This window comes from Microcaecilia unicolor, chromosome 9, assembly GCF_901765095.1.
Source record: "Microcaecilia unicolor chromosome 9, aMicUni1.1, whole genome shotgun sequence".
Lineage (NCBI taxonomy): Eukaryota > Metazoa > Chordata > Amphibia > Gymnophiona > Siphonopidae > Microcaecilia > Microcaecilia unicolor.
This window is the reverse complement of record NC_044039.1, coordinates 151,173,783-151,194,550: the sequence shown is the minus strand read 5'-3', so window position 1 is coordinate 151,194,550 and position 20,768 is coordinate 151,173,783. Positions and strand designations below refer to the sequence as shown.

General features: G+C 44.1%; 1 protein-coding gene across 1 annotated transcript in view; it reads right to left on the bottom strand.

The window, feature by feature from the left end:
- Positions 1-11,896: 11,896 nt before the first annotated feature.
- BMF (Bcl2 modifying factor) overlaps positions 11,897-20,768 on the bottom strand; it is a 60,402-nt gene continuing 51,530 nt past the window's right edge. Inside the window, exon 4 of the mRNA XM_030214598.1 lies at positions 11,897-15,250. Coding sequence (XP_030070458.1) covers positions 15,149-15,250 — 102 coding nt within the window. The 3' untranslated portion in view covers positions 11,897-15,148. The remainder of the gene's footprint in view (positions 15,251-20,768) is intronic.

Sequence of the window (20,768 nt, the reverse complement as noted above, 5' to 3'; positions counted from 1 at the left end):
GAATAGCAACACTCCATGTAGAATCTCAAATAGTAGCAACAGTGGAGGAGTGGCCTAGTGGTTAGGGTGGTGGACTTTGGTCCTGAGGAACTGAGTTCAATTCCCACTTCAGGCACAGGCAGCTCCTTGTGACTCTGGGCAAGTCACTTAACCCTCCATTGCCCCATGTAAGCCACATTGAGCCTGCCATGAGTGGGAAAGCGCAGGGTACAAATGTAAAAAAATAAAATAGATACAATTGGACATTCTACATTGCTACTATTGGAGATTCTACATGGAATGTTGCTATTCCATAGCAACATTCCATGTAGAAGGCTGCGCAGGCTTCTGTTTCTGTGAGTCTGACAGACTCACAGAAGCAGAAGCCTGCGCGGATCTGCAAGGGCCGACTTCTACATGGAATGTTGCTAGTGGAATAGCAACACTCCATGTAGAATCTCAAATAGTAGCAACAGTGGAGGAGTGGCCTAGTGGTTAGGGTGGTGGACTTTGGTCCTGAGGAACTGAGTTCAATTCCCACTTCAGGCACAGGCAGCTCCTTGTGACTCTGGGCAAGTCACTTAACCCTCCATTGCCCCATGTAAGCCACATTGAGCCTGCCATAAGTGGGAAAGCACAGGGTACAAATGTAACAAAAAATAAATATTTCAAAGTTAGCATGTTTGAGAATATAGCAAGACTCTTCTGCACATTCTTGGTAATATTGCAGCCTTGCACAAAACCCACTTGAGAATCCTTAATCATATCTGGACGTATTCAAGATAGACAATTTACCCAAACTTTTACAAATAATTTGGCTTCATAATTGACCAGCGAGACCGGTCTATATGACTCTTGGACCCGGCTTTGGCAAAATGACTCTCTGGGCTAGCCGTAAGGATTCAGGCAGCTGTCCTTCTCCTACTATAGAATTAAACATAGAAGTCAGTGAAGGAACAACGTTCTCCCTTAGCCTCTTATAAAAATTCCCCTCTATAACCATCAAGTCTAGGAGCCTTACCAAGGGGTCCCCTCTGTATAGCCCAAGAAACCTCCTCTGCTCCAAAAGGGGCATGTGAGTATAGTTAAACTTTCCAGATCCAGTCGTGAAAGATCCAAACCACAGAGATACATAGACCTTTCCAACAGGGGAGGATCGGGGGACAAATACAATTGAGCATAATAATCTCCCATAATACGATTAATTTGAGTATCCCTATTTTCCAGAACCTCATTGGAAGAGTACAGAGCATCAAACTTAAAGTGACCCTGATGAAGATGAGCCAAGCAGGCTAGCAATCTACCACTCTTATTTGCAAGCTTGTATAGCTGATATTTAAAATAAATGTGTGATTTTTGGGTGGTGTGATGAATCAATTTGTTTAAGGTATGTTGCAACTCTAAAAGCTGAGTTTTGACCTGAGCATTATGGTGGATCCCATAAAGACATTGCAAGCATGTAACCTCCCTTTCCAAACGGAGTAGCTCCCTTTCCCTGACTTTCTTTTGGTGACTAACATAGGCTATGATCTCTCCCCTGAGAACTGCTTTAGCAGTATCCCAATATAAGATAGGAGTAGAGTATCCACATGAGCAACATTTCCTTCTTTAAATATCTGGTACTTCTGCAGGATGAAGTCTAGAAATCTCCCATCCCCATAAAGACGAACTGGGAACTGCCACTGATATGATTGTGGAGATGCCCCAGGGAACTCCAAGCACGCGTACACCATAGCATGGTCCGATATTTTAATGGGTCCAATCTCTGCTGCCTGCATTATTGTAAACAAACAGTGAGAGATTAAAATGTAATCAATCCTGGACATGGAGGCATGTGCCCGAGACAAGTAGGTGTAATCCTGATCCACCAGATGTAAAGTGTGCCAGACATCCACCATGTCCAGGACCTCACTCAGCAGTGGAATACCCCGGAACACATGGTAGGATCCACTTGCTTTCCCATGTGATCCATCTAACCTCGGATCCCCCATCTCATTAAAATCCCCTCCCACCATAAAAGGAACCCCATCAAAGCTCTGGAGATGATGAAGAATCTGTCTATAAAAGACTTTACTGTAATTGTGTGGTGCATAAACATTACAAAGGAGCAATGGCTGGCGTTCAATAGTTAAATGAACCATCAAAAATCTACCAGCATCATCATGAATAATTTTATGGGTAGTGAACTGAATCTCTTTCCTAATTAGTATGACACCCACCTTTTTGTCCCGAGCTGGAGATTCTAAATAAGAACCAATCCTCCAGCGACCAAGCTTCAGATGCTCCTTACAATCTAGGTGTGTTTCCTGAAGGACGATGGACACCTTCTGATGGTTTAGCACTTGAAGTATGGAAATACCACCCACATTCCAGGTCACTACATTGAAGGGAATTTCGTGACAGCACTGAACAAGTGGTACAGAAAGCTGAAAACCACTCTAACAGCGTGATAGGGTAGGGTATCTTAGCCAGTACACCCACCACCACAACCAGATAGCCAACCATTGCAAATACTCCCATGTGACAGTCCAATATTCACTGCCTACCTCCACCCTCCCATCCCTCATATTAAGATCCCCACCCTCCCCTCCCCCCTCATCTTCTAAAGGGCACCATAAGGTGCGCGACTTCTGTGCCCCCAACTGCAGACCCCATTTTATAAGGTTAGAAAGAAAAATATATAGTCACCCAGCCCCCCCCCCCCCAATCCAAGTACAACATCAAGAACAGCAAAAATACAATCTGGATATGATTTTATTTATTTTATATATTGTGTGAAATTTGTATATATGTTTCTTTACATTGTAATGTGGCCACATCGGGCTCATTTGATTGCTACTATAAAGTTGTTTGATACTCCATGTCTTTTTTGGCCTTGTGATCAATTGTGGTTCCTTCTCCACTAATAACAGTAGAGCCAGATTCAAGTGCCCCTTAGGAGTGACCTTTAGCTTCTTACTGAACACCTACTGACCTGGGCATTAACACCTTTTTGAAGCAGGACATTGTGAGCAACATAGTAAGTGATTGCAGATAAAGACCTGAATGGTTCATCCAGTCTGCCCAACAGTCACATTCATTATCAATTCAAGATTTAAATTAGCAATGAATGTGATATTATATACTTGATCATGGTCTTTCTTTGGTGTTTCTGGGACATAGACCATAGAAGTCCGCCCAGCTCTGTCCTTAGGTTTCAACTACTGGAGTTGCATCAAAGACCACTCCAGCCTATCCAAATTTGTTTCGTCATTTGCGGGACACAGACCGTAAAAGTTTGCCCGGCACTGTCCTCATGTTTCAAACCATGTCCATCCTAAACCAGATCGCCATATGCAGGACTCAGACCATATAAGCCAGCCCAGCATCAGCCTTAGTTGATACAGCCAGAGTTGCCATCTAAGCACCACTTGACATGCATGATTTAGAGTAACTGTCTGCAAACTCTGCTGACCAACCTCAGGGACAGGCCATAATGTCCAGTTGAACTGTGCTAGACCAAAAGAATTTAGCTGAAAGATGCCCACATTTTGAACCTACTGGCTTCTTTCTGTTCCTCTGAGTTCCAGTCATAAGTCTGGGGATTTTTTTCCCTCTTTATATTTCTCCAAACTTACTTTAGTCTAGTCATTGCACTAACAGCCTGTGAATAAACAATATTTTTAAGCCAGTAATATATATTGGATATTTTCCTGTCTTCATTATGTCTTGAAGTGTATTTCTCCTATTTGGCCAGCAGGTGGTGTTTCTTTGCTGTAAAGCTATTACAGAGAAATTAATGTTCTTTCTTTAGTTTTAGCATACAGGTAGGAAGTAAGAAGCAGTATACTTTTGAATTTTGTTGTTCTGGGCTCTGATTGGCCCAGGAGCTACTACTACTACTACTACTACTTAACATTTCTAGAGCGCTACTAGGGTTACGCAGCGCTGTACAATTTAACAAAGAGAGACAGTCCCTGCTCAAAGAGCTTACAATCTAATAGACAAGTGAACGGTCGGTCCGATCGGGGCAGTCAAATTGGGGCAGTCTGGATTCACTGAACGGTAAGGGTTAGGTGCCGAACGCAGCATTGAAGAGGTGGGCTTTAAGCAAAGACTTGAAGATGGGCAGGGAGGGGGCTTGGCGTAAGGGTTCAGGAAGGTTGTTCCAAGCATAGGGTGAGGCGAGGCAGAATGAGCGGAGCCTGGAGTTGGCGGTGGTGGAGAAGCTTGAATTGAATGCGGTATCTGATCGGAAGCCAGTGAAGTGACCTGAGGAGAGGGGTGATATGAGTATATCGGTTCTGGCGGAATATGAGACGTGCAGCAGAGTTCTGAACAGACTGAAGGGGGGATAGATGGCTAAGTGGGAGGCCGGTGAGGAGTAAGTTCATTTCCTTTAGAGTGTACTGATTTTGCTTCCAGTCTTAGCAAGGGAGAAAAGAGAGACAGATCTCTTTGCTGAGGCTCGGTGAACAGTTATATGTCCTGATCTTCCCAGGTACTTGTTAGAAAGTAAACAAATGTTTAGATAGTTTTATAATTGATCCATATTTCAGTTACCTGTTAATTGTTTGCTGATTGCACATTTTTGTTAATTGTTCAATTTTTAAGTCAATAAACAATGTAGTTTGTTGCCTCTGCCTGTATGAACTGATAAAGAATCCTCATGGTTTGTGAGTTGGGTCTGTGAGTGCTTTCTGGGAACAGTGGGACCACTAGGAGTGTGGCTCCAGTAACCTAGAAATCACTGGGGATAATTTGAGAGCGGGAGATTCACCCAGAGGCGGTTGGGACCCAGTCTGTGGGAGGAGGTTGCTTGTAGTGCACAAGCAGCAGGTTCAGGCAGACCTGAGCTATGCTGATAGACCCTCTAAGTGGCTGTGGGGTAACCCCAGGCAGGTGGCTATGCGTTTTGTGACACAGCCCTTTGCCAATATCATATACAATTGCTCCTACTTGAAGGCAGCAATAATAGGCCCTATATCCGACCACTAGGTGTCACTGTTGCATAATGGCTATGGCTCCCTCTCACAAAGAACTCCCCTGCCTATTTGGGATCACCAGACCTGAACTGGGAAATTAACCCAGGTCCTTTGCATGACAATGAAAAGTGCTGCCATTGAACCAACAGAAAATGTTAATTTTTTAATTAAAAAAAAAGAACAGTTCAGTGAAGGCCGGTTGGCAGCTCTAGTACTTGTTTGGTATAATGCAATGTATATCAGTACCTCCTAAGAAATGATAAGCAACAGTAGTGATAAGGGTTAATAATTTGTAATCAAACTGCAAAGGAGAGCAGCAATCAGAGAAACTCTGACAAGAATATCTGCTTTACCATATTTTTATTACAAATTGTACCAGTTAATGAAAATAAAAACCACAAAATTCCAAATATAAAAACAAAGGGTAAACAAGAAAAGATGAGCAAGCTGATTATACAGCTGTATTGCACAGATATTAGAGAATCCCCTCCCCCATTCTGAACAGGTGAGGGTAGGATGGGGTCCTGGAGGCAGGCACACATTACAGAACTGCTACATTCTCACTGGGTCTCTGTCCATAGAGAAGAGAAGGCTTGTGTACCTCAGGACCATTCCAGCAACAGAGGGAGAGAGAGCATCCAGGTAGCTGACCAGCAGCATCCTCCTGCATACCACACTATCCACTGTAGTGTACACTGAGAAACTTACCAGCCAAGTAGGATCAAGACTTCCAACCAAATCAGTAGTGAGGGTTGTAATTTAGAGGTTTTCTCTCTTGGGAATGCCAATTCATTTGGAATGGGACAAAACAGTTCCACAAAATTGCTCTTTTGCTCATGAGAAAGATAATAGGTGAGGAAAGTAACTAGCTCTGTGGGTGCTGAGCACCCCTACTATTCAGCAAGCTCTTTCATTTATTTATTTTGTTACATTTGTATCCCACATTTTCCCACCTATTTGTAGGCTCAATGTGGCTTACATAGTACCAGAGAGGCCTTTGCAGGCTTCAGTGTGAACAAATACAGGGTGATGTTGTGGTAAGATCAAGTTCATGTGGCACAGCCACATTAGGGAATTGGAGAATGGAAGAGTTGTGTTATGTCCATTACGTGCTTTAGTTTGGTTGTGTTGCAGAGATTAAGCATTTAAGTTGGATCGGTAGGGTATGCCTTTTTAAACAGGTTGGTTTTTAGTGATTGTGTCCAGGGAAGGGAAATTAATGTATTATGTTTGGCATTCCCCAGTACTTTTGAAATGCTGGTGCCTATGCCTGCTAGGTTTTTAAAATCTGTCATCACGATGTTTGAAGCTTCGGTACTAACCACATTCTCGGAGAGAATTCCCAAGACGGTTGGCCATTCAGAAATGATATTGATGCAAACACTTTTAAATAAAGAAGCTGGAAGTCTCCACTAAGAGGGAAGTTCCTCAAATTTCATAAGTGTTTCACCAAGGGGAATTTGGGATACTACTACAGACAAGTTTGCATTGTGTTTCAGAAAGAAAAGGAGGAAACAAGTCATTAACTGCATTTTCGCAGTACACACCTGCTCTCAGTACTGGGATACAGTGTTCGGTCTGTCTCTCCTTTGCTGTTCTGAATTTGCTAATTTAGCAGAACCATGGTGGTGGTGGACTGTATCACTCCATGGGTTTGGTCTCTCTGCAGCTGATCACACTCTGGAGGTGCTCTCTTCTGTCCCTTGGGCATAAACCCCTAACAGCAAAGCCCACAACTAAAGAACCAGAAAACTGTACATATATTCAGGTCATCTGTCTTTTTCACAACACATCAACAAAACATATAGGATTAAAATGTAAAAAAATGCAGTCAGATTACACTAGTACATACAATGGCTTCCAGCAAATTGGAGGCCCAAAACAAGGAAGGTCATAGCTGACAACTGCAGACTGTTAACAGTAGTTGAATATAAAATATACAACATTCCAGTGCATTCAGTCGGTTTGGTCAATTTTTTGTTCGTGCTTAAAGTCCAGAGCTGACTTTTGCACCATAGTGGTGAGCAAGCACCAAAAGAAACTTTACAAAAAAGTAGGAATTGTTAGTGATCTTGTAACAATGGTCTTGACGCCTCTGTAAGGGAGACGTGTCTTTGTGAAAACAGGAAACGAGCCAATCTGAAATAAAAATGGCTGCCATTTCTAATTTCTACATTATCATTCCAACCATTGATTTTTCCAAACACCTCTGTATAAGTGGAGTGGAGGAGTAGCCTAATGGTTAATGTAATGGCCTGTGAACCAGGGGAACTAGGTTCAATTCCTACTGCAGCTCCTTCTGACTCTAGGCAAATCACTTAACCCTCTATTGCCCCAGGTACAAAATAAGTAACTACATATAGGACACTATGAGAAAGAGGATGGGACTTGATATGCCACCTTTCTGTGCTTACAATCAAAGCACTTTACATATTAAATACAGGTAATTATTTTGTACCTGTGGCAATAGAGGGTTAAGTGACTAGCCCAGAGTCAAGGAGCTGTAGTGAGAATCAAACCCAGTTCACCAGGATCAAGTCTGCTCCACTAAACTGCTTAATATGTAAACCACTTTGATTGTAACCACAGAAAGGCGGTATATCAAATCCCATCCCCTTTCCCTTTCCAACTGTTGATGGAAGCGGTTCTGCAATATAATGCAGACTGATATTGTTTTAATGCATTATTCATCCTGGCTGACACACAAAAACTGGTAATTGAGTTCCCTTTTTACTGCAGTAATAATCTCAAGAGTTCTGGCCAAAGGAAAGGCACCTGTTGTCTTAAATCTTTTAGAGTTCTTTTTGGAACCAAATATTTGTCTCTGTGAGGCTCTAGAATTTTCCTGAGCTGCTATTTGGTAAATAATGTAAATCTTGTTAAAATAAAATACGGTGGAACTCCCCTTCCAGTGCACAATAGTTTGCCTGTCCTATCTCTAGAAAAAGGCAAGAAGTTGTATGGTCTAAATAAATGTTACAGCCAAGTTCGACTTCCCCAGAGTGCTTTCTTCATATTTTCTTAGAAGTCTTGAGAGGCAAAACCAGTTCGTTCCTTGCCAGGCAGCTGTCCCGAGGTTAGACAAAGGCCTTTAGAACTAAATTCTACTAAACTGCCCAATCTGTCTAGCGGAGAAATGAATCTCAAACAAGAGGCCAACATAAAATAAAATCTCCTTGATATCCAACACAGAACAAGCACACAAGGCTTCTGAAGTAATGTGGCCAGAAATCCAAGCTCAACTGTGAAGAACAGGCATAATCCTGGCCAAAGCAAAACAGAAGGAACAGCTATAGAAAGTCACCTGCGAAGTAGCTAGAACCAGTCCATCACAGAAGACACCCTACTTCTTCTGGTGACTAGGAAGAATGCTGAAATCAAAGGATCAGACTGTTGCTTGTTCTATCTCCACACCTAAGCCAGATACTTTATTAGCAATCGCTTTACAAAACACTAAATACTGGCTCAGCTTTTAAGAACTGCAGGAAACTTTCATTTGAGTATCACCTTCCAACACCCAGTTCATTGAATGCAGCAAAAGGTTCTGACTGCAGGGCTGGCACAGAAAGAATCAAGCAGTCAAACCTACTTCAAAATTCTCCTAAGAAGCTGCTTCAGGATTCCTGGGGAAAGGTTGCTCCCTACCATATACACTCTTTATTTTGTTGAAACCAGAAAGAACATGAGGGAATGAATAACATATTTTATTCGCACAGATACCTGTTGACAGTGGCGTAGGAAGGGGGGGCGGGGGGGCGGTCTGCCCCGGGTGCACGCCGCTGGGGGGTGTCAGCTCCGCGCTGGTGCACTGCCCTCTCTGCCCCGGAACAGGTTACTTCCTGTTCCGGGACAGAGAGAGCAGTGAACCAGCGCGGAGCCGACACACCCCAGCAACGTGCAGTCGGGGCGGATCGGCCCTCCCGCCCGTCCCTCGCTACAGGTATGCGCTCCGGGGGGGGGGGGGTGCGCTCCAGTGGGAGGAGGGTGCGCCGTGCTGCACCCGGGGGGGTGGTGTGCAGCGGCGACCCACCCCGGGTGTCAGCTCCTCTCGCTACGGCTCTGCCTGTTGAATATGTGGGGAGGCTTTGGGATTTAGGAAATCATTCAACATAAACACTGAGTTCAGTCTTAGGGCTCCCTTAGCTTCAAACTCTTTCCTGTTGTGACTATCATAATTAGTCTTAAACTTGTTGCCTGCATGGTTCTTAGCCAAGGGGTCCTTTTACAAAGGTGCACGTTTTTGGTGCATGCTAAAAATAAGCACATGCTAAAACGTTAGAGATGCCAATATACCAGTGGCGTTCCGACACTGGCTGACACCCAGGGCGGATCGCCGATGCGGCGCACCCCCCCCCCCCCCGGCAAAATGACACCTTCCCCCGGTGAAATGACACCCCCCCGGGTGCACGCCACTGGGGGGGGGGGTGCCGCGGTGCGCGCCTGTCGGCTCCGAGTTTGCATGTGTTCACTGCTCCCTCTGCCTCGGAACAGGAAGTAACCTGTTCCGGGGCAGAGGGAGCAGTGAACACATGCGAACTCGGAGACAGGGCAACAGGCGCGCGCCACGGCACCCCCCCAGTGGCGTGCACCCGGGGCGGACCGCCCCCATCGCCCCCCCTTGGTATGCTACTGCAATATACCTCAATGGGTGTCTCTAGTGTTTAGCGTGCGCAAATCATTAGTGCACACTAAAAATGCTAGTGCGTCTTTGACTCGCAAATGCCTTACTGAAATGCGAGATCAATCTTGCCGAGCAACGCGTAACACAAACTGATCTCCGTCCAGCAGAAAGGATTCCACAAAACCATGAGCCCAGAGGCAGTGGATACCTTTTGGGTTGGGGGCGGGGGTGGAGAACCAAACCAATCAACCTCCATGCCTGACTCCCATGCTCCCTTGTTGCTGATGCTGCTTGAGACAACAAGCTGGCCAGGCTGAGGCCCTGCCGGCCCTCCCTAGCCTGTAGCATATATAGCATCGTACTGACAAAGCTGTACATGGTTGTGATATATTTTTAATTTTCTGATTTCCCTAAGTAGCATGGGAGACTGCTATACTACAGGCAGGACTGCAAGAAAAGTGTGAACATGTTTTATGAAAACTCATGACGAGTTCAGTTGACCCTACTTTCAAGAATTTCTCTGGAATGTATTTTCTTTGGCATCAGAACTGCTGTCCCCTACCTCCCCACAGCTGGCTGCATTTTTTTTCTCCCACTGTTATTTCACTTTTGATGAGGTAAAATTGCCTGCTGTAATACAAAGTGCCAAAGAAGGAAGATTCGATCAATAAATCACCAGTAAAACCACAAAATGTCCTTGCTGGTTGCACCCCAACTATAGTGGCAGCAATTGTAAGCATGCACATCTACTAAATAATCTTCTATCCCTGGGATCGCTTTCACACAAGACTCTTCACTGATAAACTTTCTGAAAAACCCCACCCAGGTTTGCTTGTGTCTCTCCATTGAAACAACCCTGCAGGCAACTCAACACAACTCCCATCACACATCAGACTAAAATGAACTTTGTTTGAATCTGGAGATATTTTTGTACTTTCAAACCCCTAGAAAAAGAGGATGACAAGATATCTGACTCTAAAATGTTCCTTAAAAAAAAACAAACCTAAATGGATACATTCTTACTTTGCCTTCCTGCTGTTGCTTCCACAGAATGGATATATAGTAATTTCATTTTTTTGGCCTCCCTACATCAATTTTTACTAATGCTTGTTCCATGGCTGGTAATCTGTCATATCCAAACCAGATAATTTGTGAAGTGCCTGAGAGGCCAGATTCACACCCTCTCTTCCACAGACCAACTGCTCAGTTCCATTGGTTGAGTGATCTTTTTCGTGTCTATCCCCTTTCAGTGTGGGAGACAGATACCCACACTGAAGGTCTGAATCATGTCCGGTCAGTGTGTCCAGCAGACAAAGCATTTCCCAGGCACAGTAAACAGAAAGCTCTTCACTTAGCTAACTGCACTCACTAGATTCCCAAATCCCAACTAAAAGTAAAGACCCTTCTTTCTACCCGTGCAATTGTTTCATTAACAAATTCGAGATCGATAAACGTGCTTACAAAATTCCAATGATTCCAACATATTTTAAATCATGTTTCAGGTGAATATTGATTTATCAACAGTTGTGTAATGCTCTGAGTGGCATAAGGCCTCATTTCACTAATCCCAATAAATATGTTATAAAGTCTCAAGCACTCTCACATCCTGCTCAGTTGCTTTTACTTAAGCTGTAAATGATTCAGAGTAGGACAAAGACCCAAAAGGGCTCTCAGCTGCAGGAAGTGCCAGAAGGATGTGCGGCTGGCTGCATCCGACAGGGCCTCCACTGCCAAGAAATACTCTCTCCACTGTCCAATATTCATTATTGCTAACATAGATATGATTAGGGGTGAAAGATGCTTTATGATGTGACTGCTTGCATGTACATGCCCATCATCGAGGATTTAAAAGGAAGTGAAGTACAGGAAGTGATGGTATAAAGTTGAATTGCCTGAGGGAAAGTGCAAATTTTGAGCACACCATGTTTTGCTTTAACAGCAATGACACTTTATGAAGGCCTCAGTTCTGTCAGTCATACACTGGATACAAGGACAAACATCTAGAGACATTCAGCTTACCGTATTTTTTATCACATAAAAAAGAGACTTAAAAAAATATGATGGGCCAGTTTATGGGTGTTTAGTTGTGCCCTACAGAAGCGAATGCCTGTGTTATTTTTTTCACACACCTCTACGTTTCACAGCATTGAACAACCATGAGAAGCTGAACATTTTTCCAATCATTTTACAGCTTGGGGGGGATCATTAGGGTGCTCTGGGCAATGATTGTAGTGAGCTAGGTGAAGCCCAAGTGTAATCACATGTAGGTCCTTTCAAATCACTGTTGAAGCCCTGCATATAATAAATGTAAACTGTTTTTATTGTACCACAGAAAGGCAGTAGATCAGACCCATGATCCTTTCGCCTTAAACCCCCCCCCCCCAAAAAAAAACAAAAAAAAAACCTGTGGCCTCATTATCAAAACAGTATAACCAGGGGAAAGGTTTGAAGACTGAGATGAACACTGCTGTAAGCCCTCAGTACAAGCACAAAAAGATCTGATATAACCCAGCTGAGAAGCAGCACAGCCATCTACCAAATGTCCAGTATGACAGAAGATGGGCAAAGCAAAAGGATAAATACCTGCTTCCTCTCTGTGGGGGTCTCCAGTATTTTTCTGATATTCCCTTAAATGGAGGTAGGACTGACCAATTTGCAGGGAACTTCTGACTGCCAATGTGCAGCACAGGTATTGCTGTCTCTGCATGGAGCTGAAAGTGGCACACATAACACATTGACCGAGCTGAGCTACATATGAAGAAGAGGGAAGTTAAGGAAGCATAAATGAAAGCAAGGTGTAAAGAGAATCACTAGAAGCAGGATTTAGCAAGAGATTTTTTCCCCACAGATCCAAAAGAACGGAAAATCCTTGGGCCCTATTTCGTTGGTTCAGTATAACTTGTAAATGGTGTGCAAAATACAGTGATTTCTCTGAAAATCAAAGCAGCACAGAAAACCCTGGACGACAAGAGATCTATCTGGGATGCTTCCTAATGTGGTGCTTCTCTGAAATATCTGCCTCAATCGCCAGAGGCCTCACTTACTGAGCTTCTTCCTCCCATTCTGGGAGAAGAATCTTTATTAGATCTGATCCCAAAAAACACAGAGACTGGCCTGTTCTCATATTCCCTCTTAGCAGACCACCTGGGAAAGTACCGTGATCCAGACAACACTGGATTACGGCCCAATTTAATCTGACATTTGCTCTGAACCAAGTGACTTCAAGGAACAGCGTGCATAAAGAGCCATCCCTCCAGATGTGACACAAGTCCCACTTAAATCAGATGTTTACATATCGTGGTGGCAGCAATTCAATGTGGAAATGGAAAATGAGTCCTTCTAGGGGTAGTTCTTAGCCATACTTTAGCCAATGATTGAATTTTACACTTTCAAAAATGACTTTTGACAGACAGGTTTCCTTTTTTTGAGCAGCTCGTTTACTTCTCTTACTAAGGATGTCTTTTACTAAAGCACACTCATGTTTTCAGCGCGCTAAATATTAAAGCTGCCCATAGGAATGCATTGGCGTCTCTAACGTTTAGCGCACGCCAAAAACATGAGCGTGCCTTTGTAAAAGACCCTCTAAATTAAAAATACTTTCAAATGACCTGTGGAAGCGCATGCCGCACCCCACTCACAGTGCCATCCTCAGCTGCCTACAAAGTATAGGAATGGCTGTCCTTAGTTCAGCAGTAAGATGTGACTGGCTGTGTGCAAAGGCAGGAGTTTGCACACGCCTGAAGGGTGTTCTGAGTCAGGAGCGCAAGTTAAAAATTAAACTCTTAGCTCACCTGAGAAATGTGATCATTTTCATAAACACAAGGCCAGTTGCACTGTATTGCTATCACGAAATGACTACTAGAAGCAAAGGTAGTGTCTTAAACGGGACTCTGCATTCCCTAGATCTACGTGTAATGTACAGTATTCTCTGCCACACGAGACCTGGTTAACACAAAGTCATTGCTCTCTGGGGGATGAGGATTTCTGATTGCATTAAAACGCTTAATAATGTAGTTGCTCTGCCATTAAGGCACTGCGACAGAGCCTGTGGGGGCCACCAATAGACATATTTTTCTCTCTGTCCCCTCAATTTAACACTATATTACAACATAATATAGAGAGAAGTGCAAAAAGTAAAAAAAATGATGCACTGAAGTAATAGTTTCAAAATGAAATGGAGTCAACTATCCCCTGAGCAGACCTGTACAGCTGTTTTTCAGCATGAGGTAAAAGCATGGTGGAGCCATTCGTGGGGCTCCAGACGTTTTGCAGAACAGGTGCCAATGTGCTCAGTGAGGTGACGTCCAGAACACAGTCACAATTTTATCAACTTGTGCGCTCAAAGTTCCAACTAGCGTGCAAGTTACAGAATAAGGTCAACTGTGTAACTGCCCTTAGTCACTATTCTATAAGTTGTGCACTGAAATTCCAGAGTGCGCAACTTCAAAGAGGCGTGGACCTGGTGGGGGCATGGGCAGGTTGCAGGTGGGTCAGGCAGTTAGACGCACAGGTTAGAGAACACTATTATTTATACATCTAGCGGCCTAGAGTTAGGTGCGAGCTTTTATATCAGCCATTGAGCTGGTGTAAGTGCTCACGCCTGAAGTTAGGCGCATAAATGCAGACTTCTACTAGTATTCTATAGCGGCGGTCGAGCTCACAACTGCCACTACAGAATTCACGTTTAATGCACGTCATCCAGGCACCTAAATTTCAGCAACCTTTCAGCATTTACCCCACTGTGCTCATCTCAGCGAGGGGTGGAACTGAGGAATGGCTGCTGTATATAGCCTGAGTATGGTATACAATTTCTAGCACTTTTTTTGAGGGGAGGGGCTGTTTTTTGTTTTGAATTATTACAGTGTTAGCCCTTGCGAGGGCCATTTTATAAGACACTGCACATGAAGGCAGCAATCAGGCTACAGCTGACTGGAGAATACACCGTTGCAGTTTATAAATCAGAACCTGCAATACCAGCCAGGCATTTCAGTCCTCAAAGGAAGGTCATAACAGTGTGAATTAACATCCAAAGAAGGAAAGATGGCGGCACTGTAGCTGCTGTTCCCTGCAGGAGGCCAGGCTGCTTCTGCACGCTCCAGCGATCTCTGCCCCCAGTATTTTGCACCAGACTGAAAAGTTATTATTCAAGGAATTAATACAGTACTCAAACAGCATTTTGCCTCATTCCAGACAGGGTGGCTGAAGAGAGGTCACCTTTAACACTACTTCAGCTGTTAACCGGAACAGAGCAGGCCGAGCTGTCTCATTTTAAATGCCTGCAAAGTTTGCTTTTCAATCAGTAGCTTGCGATTTCTTATCAAAGATATTTTTCCCACCGACGTCAATATTTCAGAAGCCTTCACCTGAACAGTGTTTGACAAATGTTCCCTGCCTCGTGAGGCTGAGAACAACAAATCCATGGAAAGATGTCTGAACAGTTGAACACTGAAAGACAAAGTACAATGCAGTATATTAAAAAAAAAAAAAAAAGAGTTCCCACATCCGTCCTGCGGTGTGTCTCACTTGAACCCGTGTTCTTTCTTTCAGTGCTCTCTTGAGTCAGGTTGGTTCTCCAGGAGCGGTCTCACCTCCACCCCGCTTCATTTCTGTTCTCGCCTGGCGTTAAGATCAGGTTACGGAAGAAAAAAAGGATCTGCCACCAGACTTGATTTCTGTTCTGCTGGATCTGCACGGGACACATTGTTAAAAAAAACAGAAACAGTCAGGCATATGCGTTAAAAATGGCATTTAAAAACAAACCTGTCTTTCCTGGCGGTCTCCAAGAAAATTCTGTTACAGTGCATAGGAGGCAGGAAGGGGAATTTTAAATTATCCAACTAAGCTCAGTTCTAAATTTAAATGAACACTCGGGAGACTTTACCTGCGACTTTGAGCTGGAGGCTTTATTGGTGGGATCTATATACACTTAGGGCCAGATGCACTAAACTTAACGAGCCATTAACGAGCAAGTAGTAAACCCTGGCATGCACTACAGGCCATTTTCCCATCACGGTAGCAGCTAACGAAAACGGAATGCAGATGATCCAAAGGCTATTGCAAGGCTATTATAATGAGATGCACTACGGTTTTCCGATCCCCTTACTGTGAAAAACCTAACAGGAGGTCTACACCTCTCGTTGGGGCAAATCAGAAGAAAAAAATGTCATCAGGGACGTCCTTTTTGGACGTCCTTCACTTGAAAAAAAAAAAAAACCTCCACTCCAAAGACGTTCTTTTTGGATGTCTTTCACTTAATAAAAACCTGTGACGCCCAAAAGGAAGACGCCGCGCCGCTCACCCCCTCCATGGCTTGCTGCAGGAAGGCTCCGATGCGGCTCGATCATAGCAGGAGAGTGCAGTTGAGGACGTCCATCCAAAAAGACGTCCTATTTTGACGTCCTCCCCCCCCCTGCAATAATAAAAACGGCCTTTTTGGATGTCCTTCACTCAGCTGAGAGACCTGGAAGTCTCTGAGCCAATCACAGCGTGTTTAGCTGGGAAAGAGAGCAGGGATGGAAGGGGGTAGAGCCAGTGCAGGGATTTGATCAGCTCAGTTTTACTGAAAAAACCGTGGTCTTTCATGAAAAAAAAAATTGCTCTGTAGACAGTACAACCTGGAAGTATCTGAGCCAATCACAGCACGTTTAGCTCAGCTAAACACGTTGTGATTGGCTCAGAGACTTCAAGGTCTCTCAGCGGCATGCGGCATGCTCGACCGGCCGACTGTTTACCGATGGAATAGAGAATGCAAGTGAGCTACAAGGAGCAGCTTATTTGCATTCCTTTTCCTTGATGCATGCCTGTTCCTTAGGAATCGGCAAGGGAAGGGCTTTAACGAGTCTTTAGTGCATCTTCCCCTTATATAGGGACTGGCAATCTTTCTTCCCAGCGTGTGTATGCACTACTGTAGGGCTTAATTCTACCATTGTGGCCTGATTAGCCTATAGCATTTCTCTCAGGCTATGTCTATGTGAAAAAAAAAAGTTCAGTGAATCAGGCCCAATCTTTAGTGCTGCTGTGTGCATGCTTGCTCTCATACAGGGACACAGCCTTTATTGTGGGTTTTTTTTTCCCTTTAATGAGACATTTAGCCCTCCCAATTTGGCCAGAGTTCAAACAGTTTTGTGCCCCCCAGCGGGGTCAGGTGTCAGGGTGTTAAACCCTATTTTACATGTTTTCAATTTCAGCCAAATAGTCAAGAAGGGACAGACCCTCAGCTCCTTTGATCTTAGCCAGGAACAGTCTGATAAGCTGGTCCCGCTTGTGCATGTGTGTACACATACAAGATTTCTTTTCAGATTGTAATTCCTCTGGCCATGATCCAAATGCCTTTGTGTCCCCCGCTGGGCTGGTAGCAACCTCCCATATATACAGATTCTCAGTCTGAGTCAGTAGTAGGTCAGCCCAAACCCCAAAGAGTCTGAAAAGTGCCTGAAAGTTTCTAACACAAAAAAATAACAAAACTGCATCCATTCCAAGAAAACAGTGTACACAGATGTACGCACATGAGCACGGAGCCTTGGAGCTCATGCAGGAGACAACAGCCTTTCTTTCTCTTCCATCTGGAGACATGTGGCAACATGAGGACAGAGCCTTGAAGACACTGTGCACAGTGACTAAACTTTTCTTTTTCTTGTTTACAGTCAGAATTTTGCAAAGTTTAGCTAAACTTTGCTTTTAAATGGATCAAACTGTTAACATCAACGCCCCAGCTGCACTCACAACAACAACAACAACAAAAAAAAACTTCACAAAAAGAGAGAGAGAGGGGGAGGGAGGGTTGGTGGGGGATAGAGAAGAGAGGGGGGAGTGGAGCTGCTAGGAGGAAGAGAGAGAACCAGTGATCCATCTGTAAGTGATTTAACACCGTGAAGGTCCTTAGGGTTAATCTTCAATTTTAACCACACTGCTGAGACAGCAAAACTCTGATTTCATCCAGTACAAAAACACACTCTCTCTCCCCCCTGACTGCCTCACTCCCCAGCATCTCCAAGATAACACTGCCTCTTTTTATAGCTACATTTGACAGTGAGCCATAAATACTCAGCCCTGGAGCCCTTTTCTGCTGGCTGGAGCCAATTACATTTAAAGCAAGAACATACATGAAATTAAGAGCAGTGCAGGTCCCATTGTCAGGCACGAAACCCGAAGTTGATGTGCAGGCTTCATGATCCAGGAGAGGCGTACACACAAAAGCCCTTCAACACACTCTCCATAACCTCTTTTTCTAAGGTAGCACTGCAATCACCTCTCCAATTATCCTGTTCTGCAGTGGTCATTGCACTTCTTTTTAGGTGCAGGAGTGAACTCTGACCATGGACTCCCCCTAGACAGAGAATCCGATTTTATAACAGGATGCCTATTTCATAAAGGCAAAACCAACATCCAAAAAAAGGGTGGAAATGTGAACCAAAATATCTTCACCTCAGATGAAATTTCAGCATAAATCAGCAAAAACCACATGTAAACAGTGTAGCCAAATATATTTAGTTGCACTGATTTTGTTTACATATATAATACGTTTTTTTTGCTGATTTATGGTGAAATTTCGTTGGAGATGCTGTTTTAAACATATTTTATAAAGGCAAATAGGCTCCCAGAACCAGCAAACACAGAGGTGTAAATGCTTGCATGAGTATTTTATAAATTAACTGTAAGCCATCATTGTAATTTTCACCTAACTGTAAATTGTAAGCCACTTTGACCCCAAACCTGTTTTTGGACAACAGTGGGCTAAAAGATTTCATAAATACATAAAGAAATAAAATACATATGTGCACGTGCTCAGCCTGCTCCACCCCAAACTAGGCCCCAGAACACTTATTCGTGGTGCAAATACAAGTTTTTGCCATTTTGTCAGTGCGCATATACCAATGCATGATTTTATTAAAAGGCCTTTTCTGCATGTAAAACAAGATTTACACATGGAAAAATCTTGATAAAATTATCCCTACAATGGGCAAAAGGCCTTAGGGGGAAATTCTATATCTGTCGCCTTAAAAATCGGTGCCATAAAACCATATGCTTAGCGTGATTCTATAAACTACGCTCATGTGCTGTTCTTGTGACTAAAATTTAGGCGCGTTCATTTAGGCCACCTAAAACCAGGCCTAAATAACTGCCCCTAAGTTGGCGCACATTCGGTGTGTTCTATAATTGTGCGCATAGTTTTTTAAAATGCCCACAACCCGCCCATTCCACACCGTAGCCAAGCCCACTTTTTGACTGTGTGCATTAGAATTTATGCGCACCACGTCACAGAATAAGAGAAAGTCGTGCATGTAAATTCTAATTAAAGCCAATCAGTGTCACTAATTGATTGTTAAGCGCCAATTATCAGTACAAATTGGCTTATTAATCAATTAAGTTGTGCATACAATTTGGCTGTGCGGCCAAATTAGTACATACAACTTAAGGCACCATATACAATTTGGGGGTTAGTGAATTAAGCTCCATGACAGCAGGGCTACCACTGGTGACCTTCTCAGTCTCTGGGTTCAGAGCGTAGTAAAGTGGAGGAGTGGCCTTGTGGTTAGGGTGGTGGACTTTGGTCCTGAGGAACTGAGTTTGATTCCCAGCCCAGGCAGCTCCTTGTAACTTTGGGCAAGTCACTTAACCCTCCATTGCCTGCCGCATTGAGCCTGCCATGAGTGGGAAAAAGTGCAGGGTACAAATAAAAAAAAAAACAAAAAAAAAACCCAGCGGTACTGTCAGCCAACGACAGGGACCAAACCTTCTGGAAATTGCCCTTTATAAGTTTGGGGCTTCCTATGAATCTGGTATTGCCTCACAAGTGCAATGCAAATGTTAGAGGAAAGATATTTATGGCATATACCAAACATGGATGTGTTAAAATGACCCCCAAGCATCTGGATGATTCAGGTTTAATATTTTGGCTCTTTCAAAGTGCTTACCCCCTAATTCTATACAGTGCACCAAAAGTCAGGCGTTGAAAAAGAAAATTAGGTGACATGGAGGGGCATAATCGAAAGGGGCGCTCAAGTTTTCCTGAGGATGTCCTCGCAGGACGTCATGGCGAAGGGGTGGGGAAACCCCTATTATTGAAACAAGATGGGCGTCCATCTTTCGTTTCAATAATACGGTCAGGACGCCCAAATCACAACATTTAGTTCGTCCTTAGAGATGGTCGTCCCCGATTTTCAGCAATAACAGAAACCAAGGACGCCCATCTCAGAAACGACTAAATGCAAGCCATTTGGTCGAGGGAGGAGCCAGCATTCCTAGTGCACTGGTCCCTCTGGCATGCCAGGACACCAACCGGGCACCCTAGGGGGCATTGCAGTGGACTTCAGAAATTGCTCCCAGGTGCACAGCTCCCTTACCTTGTGTGCTGAGCCCCCCAACCCCCCAAAAACCCACAACTGTACACCATTACCATAGCCCTAAGGGGTGAAGGGGCACCTACATGTGGGTACATTGGGTTTCTGGTGTATTTTGAAGGGTTCACATTTACCACCACAAGTGTAATGGGATGGGCCTGGGTCTGCCTGTCTGAAGTGCACTGCACCCACTAAAACTGCTCCAGGGACCTGCATACTGTTGTCATGGAGCTGGGTATGACATTTGAGGCTGGCATAGAGGCTGGCAAAAAATATTTAAAAAGTTTTTTTTTTTTAGGGTGGAAGGGGGTTGATGACCACTGGGGGAGTAAGAGGAGGTGATCCCTGATTCCCTCCAGTGGTCATCTGGTCAGTTCGGGCACCTTTTTGAGGCTTGGTTGTAACAAAAAATGGACCAAGTAAAGTTGCTCAAGTGCTCGTCAGGGCGCCCTTCTTTTTTCCATTATCGGTCGAGGACACCCATGTGTTAGGCATGCCCCAGTCCCGCCTTCGCTACGCTTCCGACACGCCCCCGTGAACTTTGGTCATCCTCGCGACGGAAAGCAGTTGAGGACACCCAAAATTGGCTTTCGATTATGCCGATTTGGGCGACCCTGGGAGAAGGACGCCCATCTCCCAATTTGTGTCGAAAGATGGGCACCCTTCTCTTTTGAAAATAAGCCTGAAAGGGGTCTTTCCCCTTTTCAGAATGGTAGTTGTTGGCTTGTGTCCTCCTCAAGCTTATGAAAAAGTTTATGCAATGGGGATAAAAGCTCCACTTGACAAACTTTAATCATTTTTTATGAGAATCCATCTAGCCCCGGTGACTTTCCTGATGGTAAGTGCTTTATAGCCCGATCATTT